General features: G+C 49.9%; 6 protein-coding genes across 6 annotated transcripts; 1 reads left to right on the top strand and 5 right to left on the bottom strand.

Moving 5' to 3' along the window:
- Positions 1–4: 4 nt before the first annotated feature.
- On the bottom strand, positions 5–1,879 carry AUEXF2481DRAFT_40128 (uncharacterized protein). The gene is made up of 2 exons (XM_013488031.1): positions 1,863–1,879; positions 5–1,797 (listed from the first exon to the last, which is right to left on the bottom strand). Exon 2 carries the CDS (start codon positions 1,552–1,554, stop codon positions 199–201), a length of 1,356 nt encoding a protein of 451 aa, XP_013343485.1. The 5' UTR covers positions 1,555–1,797; positions 1,863–1,879; the 3' UTR covers positions 5–198.
- A 186-nt stretch (positions 1,880–2,065) lies between these two features.
- On the bottom strand, positions 2,066–3,671 carry AUEXF2481DRAFT_225051 (uncharacterized protein). Its single transcript, XM_013488178.1, has 4 exons — positions 3,600–3,671; positions 3,453–3,548; positions 2,308–3,349; positions 2,066–2,200 (listed from the first exon to the last, which is right to left on the bottom strand). The coding sequence occupies exons 2-3, from the start codon at positions 3,527–3,529 to the stop codon at positions 2,473–2,475; spliced, it is 954 nt and encodes a 317-aa protein (XP_013343632.1). The 5' UTR covers positions 3,530–3,548; positions 3,600–3,671; the 3' UTR covers positions 2,066–2,200; positions 2,308–2,472.
- A 196-nt stretch (positions 3,672–3,867) lies between these two features.
- AUEXF2481DRAFT_40126 (uncharacterized protein) lies at positions 3,868–4,831 on the top strand. Its single transcript, XM_013488030.1, has one exon. The coding sequence runs from the start codon at positions 3,964–3,966 to the stop codon at positions 4,777–4,779; it is 816 nt and encodes a 271-aa protein (XP_013343484.1). The 5' UTR covers positions 3,868–3,963; the 3' UTR covers positions 4,780–4,831.
- Positions 4,816–5,595, bottom strand: AUEXF2481DRAFT_40125 (uncharacterized protein). Its single transcript, XM_013488029.1, has one exon. It carries the CDS (start codon positions 5,461–5,463, stop codon positions 4,852–4,854), a length of 612 nt encoding a protein of 203 aa, XP_013343483.1. The 5' UTR covers positions 5,464–5,595; the 3' UTR covers positions 4,816–4,851.
- Positions 5,596–5,797: 202 nt separating this feature from the next.
- Positions 5,798–9,278, bottom strand: AUEXF2481DRAFT_40124 (uncharacterized protein). The gene is made up of 2 exons (XM_013488028.1): positions 7,845–9,278; positions 5,798–7,793 (listed from the first exon to the last, which is right to left on the bottom strand). The coding sequence occupies exons 1-2, from the start codon at positions 9,124–9,126 to the stop codon at positions 6,208–6,210; spliced, it is 2,868 nt and encodes a 955-aa protein (XP_013343482.1). The 5' UTR covers positions 9,127–9,278; the 3' UTR covers positions 5,798–6,207.
- Positions 9,279–9,603: 325 nt separating this feature from the next.
- Positions 9,604–13,023, bottom strand: AUEXF2481DRAFT_65757 (uncharacterized protein; the record flags this gene model as incomplete). Its single annotated transcript, XM_013488133.1, has 2 exons — positions 9,604–12,567; positions 12,694–13,023. 2 exons carry the CDS (start codon positions 13,021–13,023, stop codon positions 9,604–9,606), a joined length of 3,294 nt encoding a protein of 1,097 aa, XP_013343587.1.
- Positions 13,024–13,457: the final 434 nt, after the last annotated feature.

Raw genomic sequence — 13,457 nt, 5'->3', positions numbered from 1 at the left:
TCGTCGACCCGTTGTGTCACTAGAGCGTCCCGTTGGTCAAGCCATCTCTCATTCTCGTAGTGGTCCACCACTATCGCTGCCGTCCAAATGCACAGTCGTTTTCTATCTTGGAAAGTTGTTCATTGAGAGCACCTGCTATCCTGCTCTCCCCGACCATCGCTGAATGTTGCAAATTTATTTCTGTATTTCCACAGCCTTCTACTCGACGGACACTACCTTCGAAGCAACTACCATCATATTTCTCGGACTCTCCTTATAATCAAAGATGGGCAAAACATCCACCTCCTCCATCCCAGCCTCTCTCAAATAGAAAATCCTATCCAAAGCAATCACCGACTCCACAGCTCTACACAACAAAACCGACAACGTCCAAAGTATCGCTGTTTCTCCCATCCTGTGCTTATACCTTACTTCATACTCTGCAATCTCTTCTACTGTAATATCAGTCCCGACTTCCAGTTTTAGAGATCGGAGAGCACGAGTTGTGTAAGCGGTGAAACTCTTCATGTCGCCATTTCTGATGCCCCAGACTGGTCTTTGGCCTGCAGGTGCGAGGTTCTTGTCGTAGAGTAGTTTCTCGAGTACAGCGCGATACCAGTACTTTCTCGCAAAGATGGAGTCGGGGTTGTGGATCCAATTTGTGGGTGCTTGACAGCCTGTAATTAATGCTGAAGTGGAGAGTTGCAGGTTGTTGATGCGCATGAAGTTGGAGATTGGGAAGCCTGTTGAGTTCGTAGGTGATAGGGGAGAGATGTGGTTGTAGCAGCATCCTACTACTGCGAGGTTGGTGATGCAGGGGACGACGGTGGAGAGGCGGATCATGTGTTCAGACAACGAACCGCAGGCGTGAAGACCGGTGAGAAGACACTTTTCGCCTTTGGCCCAGCGCTCAATCTCGGAGGCCAATTCTTTTGTGCCGGTAACAAAGCGAGTGAGGTGAGTGATCTGGTCGCCTTCGATGAGACCTGCTTGTTCTGCTGCGGCTTTGGAGCCTTCGATTTGCTTTGCACTGCCATCGATGGCCAGGACTTTGAGATTGCAGGCCGCTGCCAAAGTCAAGGAGAGATAGCCTTGTCCACTGCCAACGTCAATGACGCGGGTGATTCTATTTGTCTTGCAAATGTGGTTAATGTAACGTGCTCCAGCACGGACTTCCGCCAACTTCTTCGTAATCATACGACTAGCCATTATTTCTGGTACTTCGACGTGAGGCACTTCCTCGGGCAGAATCAGCTGCTCGCGGTCGAGACTGAGATTCCGAATGCGCTCCAACCATGTCGATAAACTCTCTGGCCGGTCCGGAAGATCATGCTCTCTGGCTGCATGCTCTTTGCGAAGACTGTTGATGAGATCTTTTTGTGCATCCTGTGGGCTGGACAATGACTCCCACCATGTTGTCCATTCAGTGGGTAGCTTTTCCCAGGCATTGTGGATGAAAGCGTCGTTGACGTGTATACCACCAGTTATCTGTACAGAGAGTGGCTCGTGCGTGAAACTGATGAGATGTCGCGCATACTCGTCCACATCTGTGTATTCAGAAGGTAAACTGACCATGGCGAGGAACTTAGAGAGGAGGTAACAAAGACACAATGTCTTACACGTCAACCTTCAGTGATTCAGTCCTAACACCAGGAAGACAAGAGTTCGAATCTAGAGCGACTTTTCTTAGTCTTAGAGCTTCCGTAAGTGTTTGATGGTAGTCCGGCTGTCGATAATTTGTAACCTCTCAGGTTAGGCAGGCACAATTTGGGCTTCGATCAGGGGGGAGTCAAACAGCGAAAAGAAAATGTTTGTCACCTACCTCCAACAGTCAAGTCAATGGGGATCCTAAATGTCTTACCTCCGATAATGTATAGACCTACCTGAAAGCAAAGATCTGGTCACGAAGAGCGATGACGAAACTCTTTTGCCAATGATGCTGGTCTCGTTGGAGCTGACAAAGCGTTCGGATGCTGTTGAAACAGAATCTGATTGCTGAGTATCTAGACTCTTGTATACTGGTACAGAAGATGTAGAGAAGTCTTCGATCGCTAGACTCTTAGTTGTTCATAGCAGATTCCAGAAAACAGCATGGCGAGAACTTTTCCAGCGGAAGCAGCAAACGGCCAGCGGCCGGCTATAACTAATTACCAGCTGTAAGACAGCACGGTCCATCTCTCACATCAACCGGAATTTTTCACGAGGTCAATCACCAAGATGCCTGAACAGATCGACCTTAGCACACTCATCATCTCTGATGGCACTTACAATGGTCCTCCCATCAACGGCAAGCATATCGAACAAATTGGTGCAGTCGTTGCCAATTACCTGAGGTTGTTGTCCAAGAAATTCAACACTGATGCCCGCCTTGTCCGGGCCAATAATGGTAAGTCATGGTGAATAGCAAGACGTGAGTCATCCACATTTTCCAGCTGCGTATAAGATACCGTCTTGAATCGTTGGGAAACATGATTGTGTCACATGAGCAGCGACTCAACCAGCCATCGATGACACTGACCACGAGGTCATCTGCCCTCTCGTTGAGTCATCTCTTCGTCTGTTCACAGCCGGGACCACTTTTGCGCCCCAGAACAGGAAGCTGCCTGGACTACCCTCCCATCTCCATTGACAAGTTCTCCACGCAGCCCATCCGTAATGCCTACTGCCATCAATCTCCGTCAAGATTTGTTTGACAGAAGGATAGAGGCTCAAGATCCACCACTTCCAGTGACCTGGGAACATACGAAACCATTCATTACCATTCCTCTTGATACCCCAGCATGCAACAAACAATTGCAGGATGTCGAGAGTCAACATAATGATGGCGTCCGCATTTCTGTACCATGATCCGTAGCCGGTGAGATAGGCGTAGGGATTGAGATAGTCAAAGCGCCAATACATGTGGGAGAGATGTGAAGGATGACGAGCGATGAATGCAAGTGGCTGGCGAACAATGGTAACAAGCAGACCCAACGCCGCCAGACACACCCTAGCCTTGTGAACTTTCTCCGCAATGGCATCTTTGCCTTGGAACATGGGTTGCTGGAACAAGACTACTTTGCACACTGGACATGTGTTTTTGCCAGAGTCGAGCCATTCCCTGATATCTGCATTACAGAACACATGGCTACAAGCCAATGTTGTAGGTGCATTATCCGCGTTCAGCTCATCCCAGCAAGTTGGACAATGGTCTCCTTCCACAGACGCTGGATTCTCCAGTGGTTTTAGAGCAGCCAGATACGGCTTTTTGGTCGGGAGAAGTAGGATCTCTGCATTTGTCTGTGTGGTTGGAAAGAGGTGGTTCCAGAATATTGTGAGCGTGAAAATGACGGCGGCGTAGATTGGGTATCTGAAGAGCGGAGCGGCGAGACCAGTGGCAATCAGCAGAGTTTGGAAAATCTGTGGCATCCTTTAATTGTCTTGTGTGTCTTCAGGCGAGGATTATATTGTAAGAAGCACGGTTATGCACATACTCTGAACAGTTTTTATACCGAGATTGTGATGCCGAGAATGCAGCGGTGGATGTCGGGCATGCGCTGATGTCGGACATTGCTTAAGAAAGCATCTGGCTGCATACATCAATCAGAACATCGAAGACCAGACAGCTTGTGCTTGTCTACAATATCTAATCTTCTCTTGGTTATATATAGCATTTCCCGTCGTGCAAAAAGGTGCTATGTTATAGAGTTGCGGATCTCGGCCGATGTGACAGCAAACTTCTTTCCGCCAACCGTCAAGAACCTCGAATACCCTTTATTTTGCGTCATGTGCATCTCACCGTTAAACAGCACGTTTCTGGTCTTGATTCGTGGAGAACACGAGCGGTTAAACATCCACAACAACAACAACGAGAGACGACACTATTCATCATGTCAAAACTTATAATCGGTCTCTGCACCTTTCAGAACATAGACAGGCTTTTCATCGATTGCATTCGGACTTCAATCACAAATCCAGTTCCAGAAAAAAACATTCACTGGAAAGATGGTCTACATACTACCACCCGCAGCAAAACCTGACACACTAAAAGCATTCATCACTGCAAATCTCGACAGCGAGTCACTCCAACACTTCAAACAGACATTCGCAAAAGCAGCATATCTATCTTTTGCACCTTTGCTTCATCTGAAGATTATTCAAGCACCTGCCTCCATATCTCAGCGCCACACACACAGCTTCATCCGCTCCTTGGAAGATGTAGCAGGAAATACAGACCCATTTATCATAATCGACAAAAACTTTGCCAACAAGGGAGCAGTGTGGTATATTGACCAATTTGCTGATGAATCCGACGTCGAGTGCGGCTTCGCTGTATCGGAAAAAGTAGTCATGAAAGCTCTTGTGCTCGTCGAGTATCTGGCCATGGGACATGTGTGTTGGAGAGAAGGTAACCCGCCGATGGGTGAGGATTTGGAAGCTTTGGAGCAAGAAGGTCTTCTACCATTACGCGAAGAGTCGGTGCAGGAAGAGCCACTCGGACAAGATGCTGATGGAGATTTGCTGGAGGCGTTTCGAGAGCTGCAGGTTATTGCTGAGTCTGAAGAGTTTGAGACGACGACGGAGAAGAAGGTGCTCGAGAACATGGGGCTTGAGGATGGTGAAGAGACGATCAGGTTGAGGGCTGATGTCGCGAAGAGGGAAAATCTCACAAGTGTGTGGACACACGGCGAGAGCGTGGAGGAATATGAGATGGAAGACGGAGGTACGAAGAATTTCCCAAAAGGCAGTGTCTGTTTGCAAGTCAGATACGACCCTCAGGTCCCCAGACTCCAGTATGAATGGCCAGAAGGCTCTCTATAACCTACATCGAGGTAGAGAACAACTCCACAAGCAGTAAAACCCCCCCCCCCCCCCATTGGAATGTTACACCACCTAAATAAGACCTTCCTCTCTCAGCCTCTCCTCCTCTCTCCTTCTCTTCTCCTTTCCCTCATCAGTAATATGATCCCCTGCCTCCCCAATCTGTTTATGCGTAAACCACCCCTCCTCATCCCCCTTCCCCTCACCATCCTGCCCTTCCACCGTAAACTCTTCAAATCCCATATTCGCAATGTCCAAATTACACCACATGATATACGTATCATCCCACGGCAGCCTCACTTTTTCAAATCTGCCTTGCCAAGTCTCCGGGTCGTCGAGGTCGTGGTATTCGTATGGTAAATGGCCCAGTACAAAGGTTCTTGTCTTCACACCCTCGGTGTCTAGGACGAGGAAGAGGGGGCCACAGTGCGTTTCTTCTTCCTTTTTGGAGAGTTGCAGGCAATGTTTCTCGATTTCCTCCATGGAAGCGCCAGACCATTCGTTCTTGGCCAGACTGGTCAGAGAAGGTGAAGTGGTCTCATAGTCATCTGCATTGATAATCTCTTTATCCGTTATGAGGAGAAAAGAATCAAAGTCATTGTCCCATTCGTGCAGATCCAGTAGTGCTTGATTGACAGTCTTGTAATCTGCTTCGGCGGCAGTGACGAAGAGTAATCCAGGCATTTGTTTAGGGAAAAAGGGCCGGAGTAATGATCAACACTTAGGAAAGAGTTGCGTTGTTTTTTGGTCGGACGTCGGTTTTTTTTTTTTTGAACGAGTTCCTGCTCGTCTTATATTATGGCTTATGCCTGGAACGAGATAAAGATTGACTGTGTGGTTGCATTTAGGCAGATGGACCATCGCGTCTGCCTCATCGCGGATAAGGTTTGACGCGAACCAAACGGCGAACATGAACGGTGATTTCGTCAACCATACGAGCTCGTCGACATTGAAATTTCATGGCGACCATCAAACTTAACATCCGTCTTGCAATTAGATGCGAGAGAAAAACGTGGTGGTGGCCGAGCGACCTCGAGAGTTGGAAACTCACCGCGCGCAATGTCCTCGTGGCGTCAAAAAGACACCGGAGTGTTCAATTTTTCAAAGTGCTGGTGTTCTGGATGGTTTGACGAAATGCAAATCAAAGAGCGCGCGTATACGTGCCTCTGTTCATCGTGTCGATTAGAACCAACTTCATATATGTACTTCCTGTTTATGGACAGTAGCGCGCTCTAGGACCTCGGGTGCATACCCAACACGCCAAACGAGAACCAATAATCAGTCAAACAATGTATCGACTACCTATCCCACAAGATCCCGGCCATATATGCGACTCCGATATCTCTAACATGACCTTCACGTTCCTGGAAATGCGCCAAAGAACTCCTCTTTATCATGCTTAATCAATGCTTTCGGTCGTGAACCCTTTCATGCTTTACTCGCAGCACTCTTCTTCCCAAGCGCAACAGCCGGGAAGTACTCCTTGATGCCCTTGTCCAACGTCTTCAACCCCAGTGGCTTGACAAAGAACTCATCAGCGCCAGCTTCGAAGCTATTCTGCTTGTCTGCCGCGCTGTCCTGACCAGTAACAATAAATAGTGCCGCTCTTGGTAATGCCTTTTCATTTTCCATTTCTCGGATTTGTCGTGTCGCTTCAATGCCATCGCAGACAGGCATTTGAAGATCCATGAGAATGAGATTGATGGGATGTGTTTTGAGGGACTTTTCGAATACAGAGACTGCTTCTTTACCGTCCATGGCGGTGGAATATTGGATCTTGCGTTTTTCGCAGTACATACGCATGATGCGTAGGTTGACAACATTGTCGTCGACCAGCAGAGCCATTGGCTGTGCATCTGCTGAATCAAGGTCATCGTCCGTTCCAGAAGTACGATGAGCGTCTTCACGATTTGCAAGTCCTGTTGCCGTCTCGCCAGCTTCGGGGTCGGCGTGGAGTCGTGTGTAGACAGAGTTGAGCTCTTTGGCTATTTCCTCCAAGCGTGACGTCAAGAAAGGTCCTGAGAAGAAGCGGACCTCGTGTGCGCCATGCAGTTTTTCAGTACTCGCGCCAGCTGGAACAAGACACACTGCGACTTGTCGTGGATCAATTTTCGAAACGTGGCGCCGAAACTCATCCGCGTCGGGCGTGTAGGTCAGGATAATAAAACAATCGTCCGGGTTTGAAGAGTCCTCGAAACCATGATGGCCGAGGTATGATGCAAAGTGGTATACAAGTTCTGGACGTTGTGACAATGGCGGTACAACGTGAAATCTCCTTGGTATGTCTTTGAGTGCCGCATCGAAGGGCACCAGACGTGCCAAGGGACAAGCAAAACCAGGCTGGAGAAACTCAGCGCGAAACATCGATCCATGGTCACTCGTACCTTGTTCGGATGTTACCAGAGTCACTGTGCCGTTCATGGCCTTGGCAATCTTTGCAGACAATGTCAGACCGAGACCTGCTCCCCTAGTGTGCGTGTCGACCTTCTCGTACGCTTCGAATATGCGTGATTGGTCTTTGAGAGCGATGCCTCGTCCAGTATCCTTGATATCGATGATCAGCCTTGTGTAGTCGCTGGACTTTTTGATAACGACAATGACAGCTCCAGCATCAGTGTATGATAAAGCATTCTGGACGAGCGCCTGAAGACACTCTTTTAACAAAGATAGGTCCATGACAACCATGGTTCCATCCATTCCGAGTCTGTTTTCGAACATGATGCTGATTTCTGAAAGTTCATGCTCGGGTATTGATTGCTGCACTTCATAGATAATCTCGGCTTCAATCAGATTGAGGCTTAGTAATGAAGCAGGTTGTATGGATCCGCCCGTCTCCTCTGCCCAGCGATTCAGCTTCAGCATATTATTGACGGTGGACATGAGCTCTCGACCAGAGTCTCTGATGGCTCCGAGGACAGAAGAAGGATTTAGCCCAGAGATCCCAGCGGAAAGCATATCTCGGCTGGCCAATTCTTCGAACAGCAGCTCGCATGAGCCCAAAACGCCATGAATGGCTATCACGCTGTTAGTCAAGTGTGTGATAGGACGGGGAAGGTGGGACTTACGTGTTCGGAGCTGATGGGTTATACCACGTAAGAAGGCATCTTTGGCTGTAAGTGCCTCCTTGAGACGACTTTCTTGAACGCACTGTGCCATTAAGCTTGCACATTTCTCGACAAACCAGGAGTCGACATCGTCAAAGACTAACTGAACATTCTTGGAAGCAACGACGAGATATCGGGTAGTGGGTATCCTTTGACACGGGTGTGCGATTGCACGTATTGTGGACTCTGACGTGAGTTGAGCATGATTTTGAGTCACGATCAAATGTTCGACCAGCTTAGAATCTTCCCAGAGTCCTTCTCGAAGATCGCTCGAGTAGATTGGGGCATGATCAGGCAGGATAATGGCGTCATTGACAGAGGCTTCCTGAAAGTCAATGGAGGCATCGGGATAGACACGACCAAGAATAGTGAAGACGTGATTCTTGACGTCGTCAGGGGTCTTGTACTGTTGTGTTTCGGCGATAAGGTCGGCCATGATCTGTCGTTGTCGTCTGCGAGATTCTCTTGCGCGAGCTACAATCTCACCCGTCATCATATCAGCGAAGCGAATCAAGGCATTCTGCTGCGTGTCGGATAGTGGAGGCTGTTCTGAATTGGAGGCAATGCAAAGACTCCCGAGAGCGACTTGCTCTCCAGTATCGGCCTTGCAGCGAAGCGTGGCACCGGCATAGCTACGCAGACCACCTTGGGCCACATGCGGAGAGTGCTTGAAGCGCCAATCGCTAGCCATATTGGGCAGCATAAAGACAGTGCCGGGAGGTTGGTTGACGGTGTGCGAACAGGTACTTTCGCGACGAGGCAGTACAGCGAGAGGCAGACCGGCGGTCGCGACACGTGTGAACAAATCCTCACTGAGCAAGCCCATGATTGCAAAGTCCCAACCCATGAAGCTCTGAACCAGGTCGAGTTTCTGCTGTAGAGCCAACAAAAACTCCTCGTCTTCCATCATCTTGTTCGTGTGCGTGTAGTACCAGAGGAGAGTCAGACGTAGGCGTTCGTGCTCGGTCAACGAAGGCATCAGGTAGGCGTCTTGAAAGTCATCCGGCTGGCAGGGGGTAACAACGCTATCGCCATTGGCATAGTTGAGTGCGTGGACCTCGGAATCGAATTCGGCGATGGGTTGAGCAGCGAGGACCTTGTCGAAGACAGGACCAACACCGCGCGGTCGTAGAGGTAGAGCGCGGACATGTCCTAGATTTGAGGGACCTTCGGCCTTGGGAAAGTGCGCTTGACAGAATGAGTGTGAGGATGGGGAAGTCACTGAGGACGACCGCGGTGCCATGGTGCATTAATCGGCGTCTGACTGCATTGATCGCCGTACGAAGCTCGTGTCGTGTGGCCGTCTCGTCTTCCTCTCCGTACGCGCTGCGACTCTCGACGGTGCCCTGCAGTATGGAATTGACGATTTTCTATTCCATCTGCGATTGCTTGTGCCTTTCTCGCTGCTTGCCCAACCAGCCGGCGATCGAACGATCCAGCCCACCAGCCCACCAGCATCACCCCGAATCCCCGACCGACTCCGCGAATCCTGCAGCGCCTCATTTTCTCGCCAATCATCTTCGTGTCGCGACCATCCTCCGCAAACATGGTTATGTCACATTGCCATTGCAAAATACACCAGCATACTCTATGAACTAAACAAAGGTTGGAAGGTGCTCTGATGACCTGCAGCAGCACATGTATTACATTATTGAGCTATTTCCTCCTGGTTACCCTATCCTCCTCGCTACGACCCACACGCTATACAGCATGACTTTCCTCAACCATCTAAATCCTCACCAACAACTCGGACCTCGTCAGACTGCGACAATCTTTCAATCTCCGTTTCAATCCCCAATACCCAGTGATCTCGCTCAGTACGACTCCTCGCCTTGAAAACAATCGCTCGGCCTTTGGTGCCCAATTGCGACACTCTCTTCAGCTTGTTGCGAGCGCCTCCACTCTTTTGCTGTCCTTCGTTTTCGTCCTCTTCTCTTGCTCTGAACCATCCTTTGTGTTGTCCGGTCCACAGCACAAACGTAGTCATGGCATCATCGTCTGCACTTGCCCATCCGTCCTCGAGGTACATGCGAGGAAGCGCGTCGTTGCCTGGTCGATTGTTGTCGAACGTGCGATTATGGTACAACAGATCGTTTGCAGTAATGAGCCCTGAGTAGAGATAGCAATCTCGGAGATCGATCGAAGCGATACGTTCGTGATGAATGTGCGATACTTTCTTGCCCGTGGTACTTCTCACTGTGTCCTTGAAAACAAGAAGATGGCCATGACAGAGGATGACGTGACAGCGCGAGAATGTGCCATGCACACGAGGCTTGCGGAAGAGAATTCCTGACCTATGAATCGCTCGACAATTCGATATACCGCATACGTTGTAGAGTTCGGGCGATGCAAATGACTTTGTGACTTCCCACTTGTGTGCAAACATTCCCACGTACGCTTCTGCTTGCATGTCAAGATTCAGAGTGTCGAGGTTCTGTTGGCGAACGAATTTGAAAAGAGCCAGATCTTGAGAAGCTCGTCGTGCCCAGTATTTTGCCAGTGCTCGAAGTCGTTTTATCCACTCTTTCTTGGTAGCCTTGCTGAACGCTTGCAATCTTACGACCAAACCATTTCGCATGAGAAGTTCGAACGTTCGTTCGTCATCAAAGTCTTTTGTTGTTCCATCGTCGTGGTGACTGTCCTCGACCTCGGCGTCAAAGTCAACATGAGGTCCTTCATCCACAACTTCATCAGCCGGCGTTGCGCCTCTCACCACGTTCCGAACCTCAACAATGTCCGAAAGGTTGATGAAGCCATCACAATCCAGTAAAGATTGTGCATTCCGTTCCGCTTCATCATAGGCGTCACGATCATGTCTCTTTCTCTCTTCGGCATCTTTGACAGGGTCTGCCAACCACGATATCGTGTCACCAAGCATTGGAAAAGGGTTGACTGCATAGATCAGAGGAATCTTCTCTGCAATCTGTTTGGCGCTCGGTATGTTCGAATTCTCCGTCATTGGCATTCTTGGTGGTGGCGGAGGTTTTGCTTTGGCTGGTCGCAGGAAGAGAAGGTAGTTGTTTTGTGTGCTGAAGTATAGTCGCTTGTAGAACAGCTTTCCAAACTTTTGGTCATTTCCTTTCTGCGAGGTCAAGCGGATGAGGAAGCCTTCCACTGGTGCAGGCTCCTGCATGGTTTCACCATTGGCCATCTTGACAGTCATCGGATAGTGTTGCTTTGGTCGCAGCTCCAACTCGTGAGTTCGTTGCAAAGCCATGGTTCCGTACATCTTATGTTCGTTGATACCATGCACCCATTCCAGTCGATCGTAGCGCTTCCAGGCAAGGCCGATCTTCGACTTGTGTCCCCATGTCTTGAGAACGTCGTCCCATTCGCTATTTTGGGCTAGCAGTTCTAGACAACGGTGGATGATCTTCGAGGCTATGGCTCGCTCAGCTTCCATGGTTTTGGCAATAGCGGCTTCGTCGCCTTCTGCGGCTTGCTGTAGAGCTACAGATGATTCAAGCTCTTCAAACGGATTCTCAAGTCTGAGATTAACACACAGGTCCGGAATGTTGATCTGGAGAGTATGTGGCCGATGCAAACCGAGAACGCCTCTCAAGAAAGTGTACCACTCCACAGCGCTGGGGGTAGATTGAGGTCGAAGGAAACAGATGATCGTTCGAGGTCCTTTGGCTTGCCAGAGCACCAGAGTTTTGTCCAGACTACTGTAGAGATTCACCTTGAGCTTGGTTGGGTCCAGCAGAATTTGATGTTTGTATCGCTTTTTGGTCTTGTCTTGATTCGTGGCAGGAATGACTCTGGTTTTGTACATCTGCAGACACAAGACAGCATCGTCTTCGTGGCTCTCTCGACATACGACCATGAACTCCCTCCACTTTTCGGTGGTTCTTGTCTCGACTCGCTGGCTGTCTTTCTCATCGTAGTCTTCATTAGGTTGTTCCGAGCCGGTCGTGATGTCGAGACGAACGAGCATCTTTTCTACCTTGACAATCTCTCCATCTTTCAGCTTTCCTCGTGTAAACCTTCTAGTCAGCCGGGATTTCGTGCCTTGCGCCATCTTAGCTCGCACTTGCATCTCTTGTTTCAAGATGGGGTTGTCCGGGATGTTGAATCTAACAAGACCAGGAGACCGTTGTTCGGGATTCACATTGGATGTTGCCTCTTGCTGTTGCTCAGGAGTTTCTCCGGCACCTGTTGTGTCTTGTCCGCTCACAGTGTGGTCGAGTTGTGGACTATGCTGAGGCCCGAGGAGGAAAGTGTTGGAACTGGTAGGTCCTGGTGTGGCTGGATTGGTCGTCCCAAAAGAAGCACTACTTCGCAGGTCTGCTGCTCGAGGACTGTTCCTCGGCGTGCTGTCATTATCGCTAAGTGGGCCAGATTGAGTCGGAGAAGAAATGTCAGGTTCGTCTATTATGATGGAGCCACCATCCGAGGCCGTCACGAAGGAGGTTTCGGAAGTCTGACGTCTGCGAAGGTTGTTGGTTGGACGTGCATCTATGTAACCTGACTGGGCGTCGCCGGGCCTTGGTGTAGCAAGAGGGGTCGGTGTGGAGGGAGAGGTCACAGTATGAGCTGTCGTGTATGAGGACAGGGCTTCCTCTGCAGCTTCCGGAGTCTCCCTCAAAAGACCGGGGTCACTCTGTCCTGATCGCGGGATGTCGAGAGCGGCCGGCGCTTCGATGGTCACCTCGCCGTCCGAGTCGGCACCGTCGTCGATTTCCTCGAGTGTTTGAATGATCCGCAAGTCTTTGCTCTTGCTGCTCCTGCGAGGCCGTTGTTCTTCCTCCTCTTCATCATCATCATCATCATCATCGACAAGTCTTTCTCGCACGACTGCCCCACTGACATTATCCGGTTGGGGAAAGCTTGCGCGATAGAGGGCAGAGGTGCTTGGAGCGTCGAGACCAGTGGTGCGACGACGGCGATCGACGTTAGACGAGGCAGAAAAGGAAGGAGCTTTCGACGAATGGTGGATGCCCAGATAGTGCTTGTACCATTCTTTGCGATGGCTCCTGAGCCAGCCTTCGGGGATCGGACCAACGAAGCAGCGACGTGTGGTTAGGTACAAATGCTCAGGGGATGCATGTCGAAGGCGGTGAACGGTATAAGAGGAGTCCTCGCCGAGTGACTCGATGGCGGTATGGAGTGTCGCATCGGGGTTGTTGGCGGAGGCCATGTGATGGCCGGGACAGAAGGGGATTAAAAACAGGCGGTATCAACCAAGAGTAGAAAGAGGAGACGGAAGAATATACATTAGAGAGACACTATGGCGGCGTTATGGTCATTACGGAGCTAGGAGAGCTTGTTGTGCCAGCTTTGGCGTGTCGACGGTTGAGGAAAGAGCCAAAAGGCGCTTTTGCATGCCGCGGACGGGCCCTTCCCCACCACAGAGACATCATCGACGCGATCTAGGTCGATCCAAATCTGTGAGTGAAACGGATCTCTTCTATTATATCTCTCTATTTTCATATCTCCTGCCGCCAACGGAAAGTCGTTCATTATCTCGTAACTGCATAGGATAGCCCCTGATGGCCAGCCTTCGTCCTCTTCGCTGCACGCCTCGGCCCCTTTTACTGCTTGAAGATCAAAGTGTCAGGTCTTTCTCGACAT

Source organism: Aureobasidium subglaciale (assembly GCF_000721755.1).
Source record: "Aureobasidium subglaciale EXF-2481 unplaced genomic scaffold scaffold_11, whole genome shotgun sequence".
Lineage (NCBI taxonomy): Eukaryota > Fungi > Ascomycota > Dothideomycetes > Dothideales > Saccotheciaceae > Aureobasidium > Aureobasidium subglaciale.
The sequence above is the reverse complement of the archived record's forward strand: the minus strand, read 5'-3'. Positions and strand labels throughout refer to the sequence as shown.

Coding starts and splice junctions, on each gene's coding strand:
- AUEXF2481DRAFT_40128 (XM_013488031.1), bottom strand. CDS start 1,554: ATGGTCAGTTTACCTTCTGAATACACAGATGTGGACGAGTATGCGCGA.
- AUEXF2481DRAFT_225051 (XM_013488178.1), bottom strand. CDS start 3,529: ATGTCCGACATCAGCGCATGCCCGACATCCACCGCTGCATTCTCGGCA. Junction 3,350..3,452: donor CGGTATAAAAACTGTTCAGA/GTATGTGCATAA, acceptor GATTGCCACTGG/TCTCGCCGCTCCGCTCTTCA.
- AUEXF2481DRAFT_40126 (XM_013488030.1), top strand. CDS start 3,964: ATGGTCTACATACTACCACCCGCAGCAAAACCTGACACACTAAAAGCA.
- AUEXF2481DRAFT_40125 (XM_013488029.1), bottom strand. CDS start 5,463: ATGCCTGGATTACTCTTCGTCACTGCCGCCGAAGCAGATTACAAGACT.
- AUEXF2481DRAFT_40124 (XM_013488028.1), bottom strand. CDS start 9,126: ATGGCACCGCGGTCGTCCTCAGTGACTTCCCCATCCTCACACTCATTC. Junction 7,794..7,844: donor AACCCATCAGCTCCGAACAC/GTAAGTCCCACC, acceptor ACAGCGTGATAG/CCATTCATGGCGTTTTGGGC.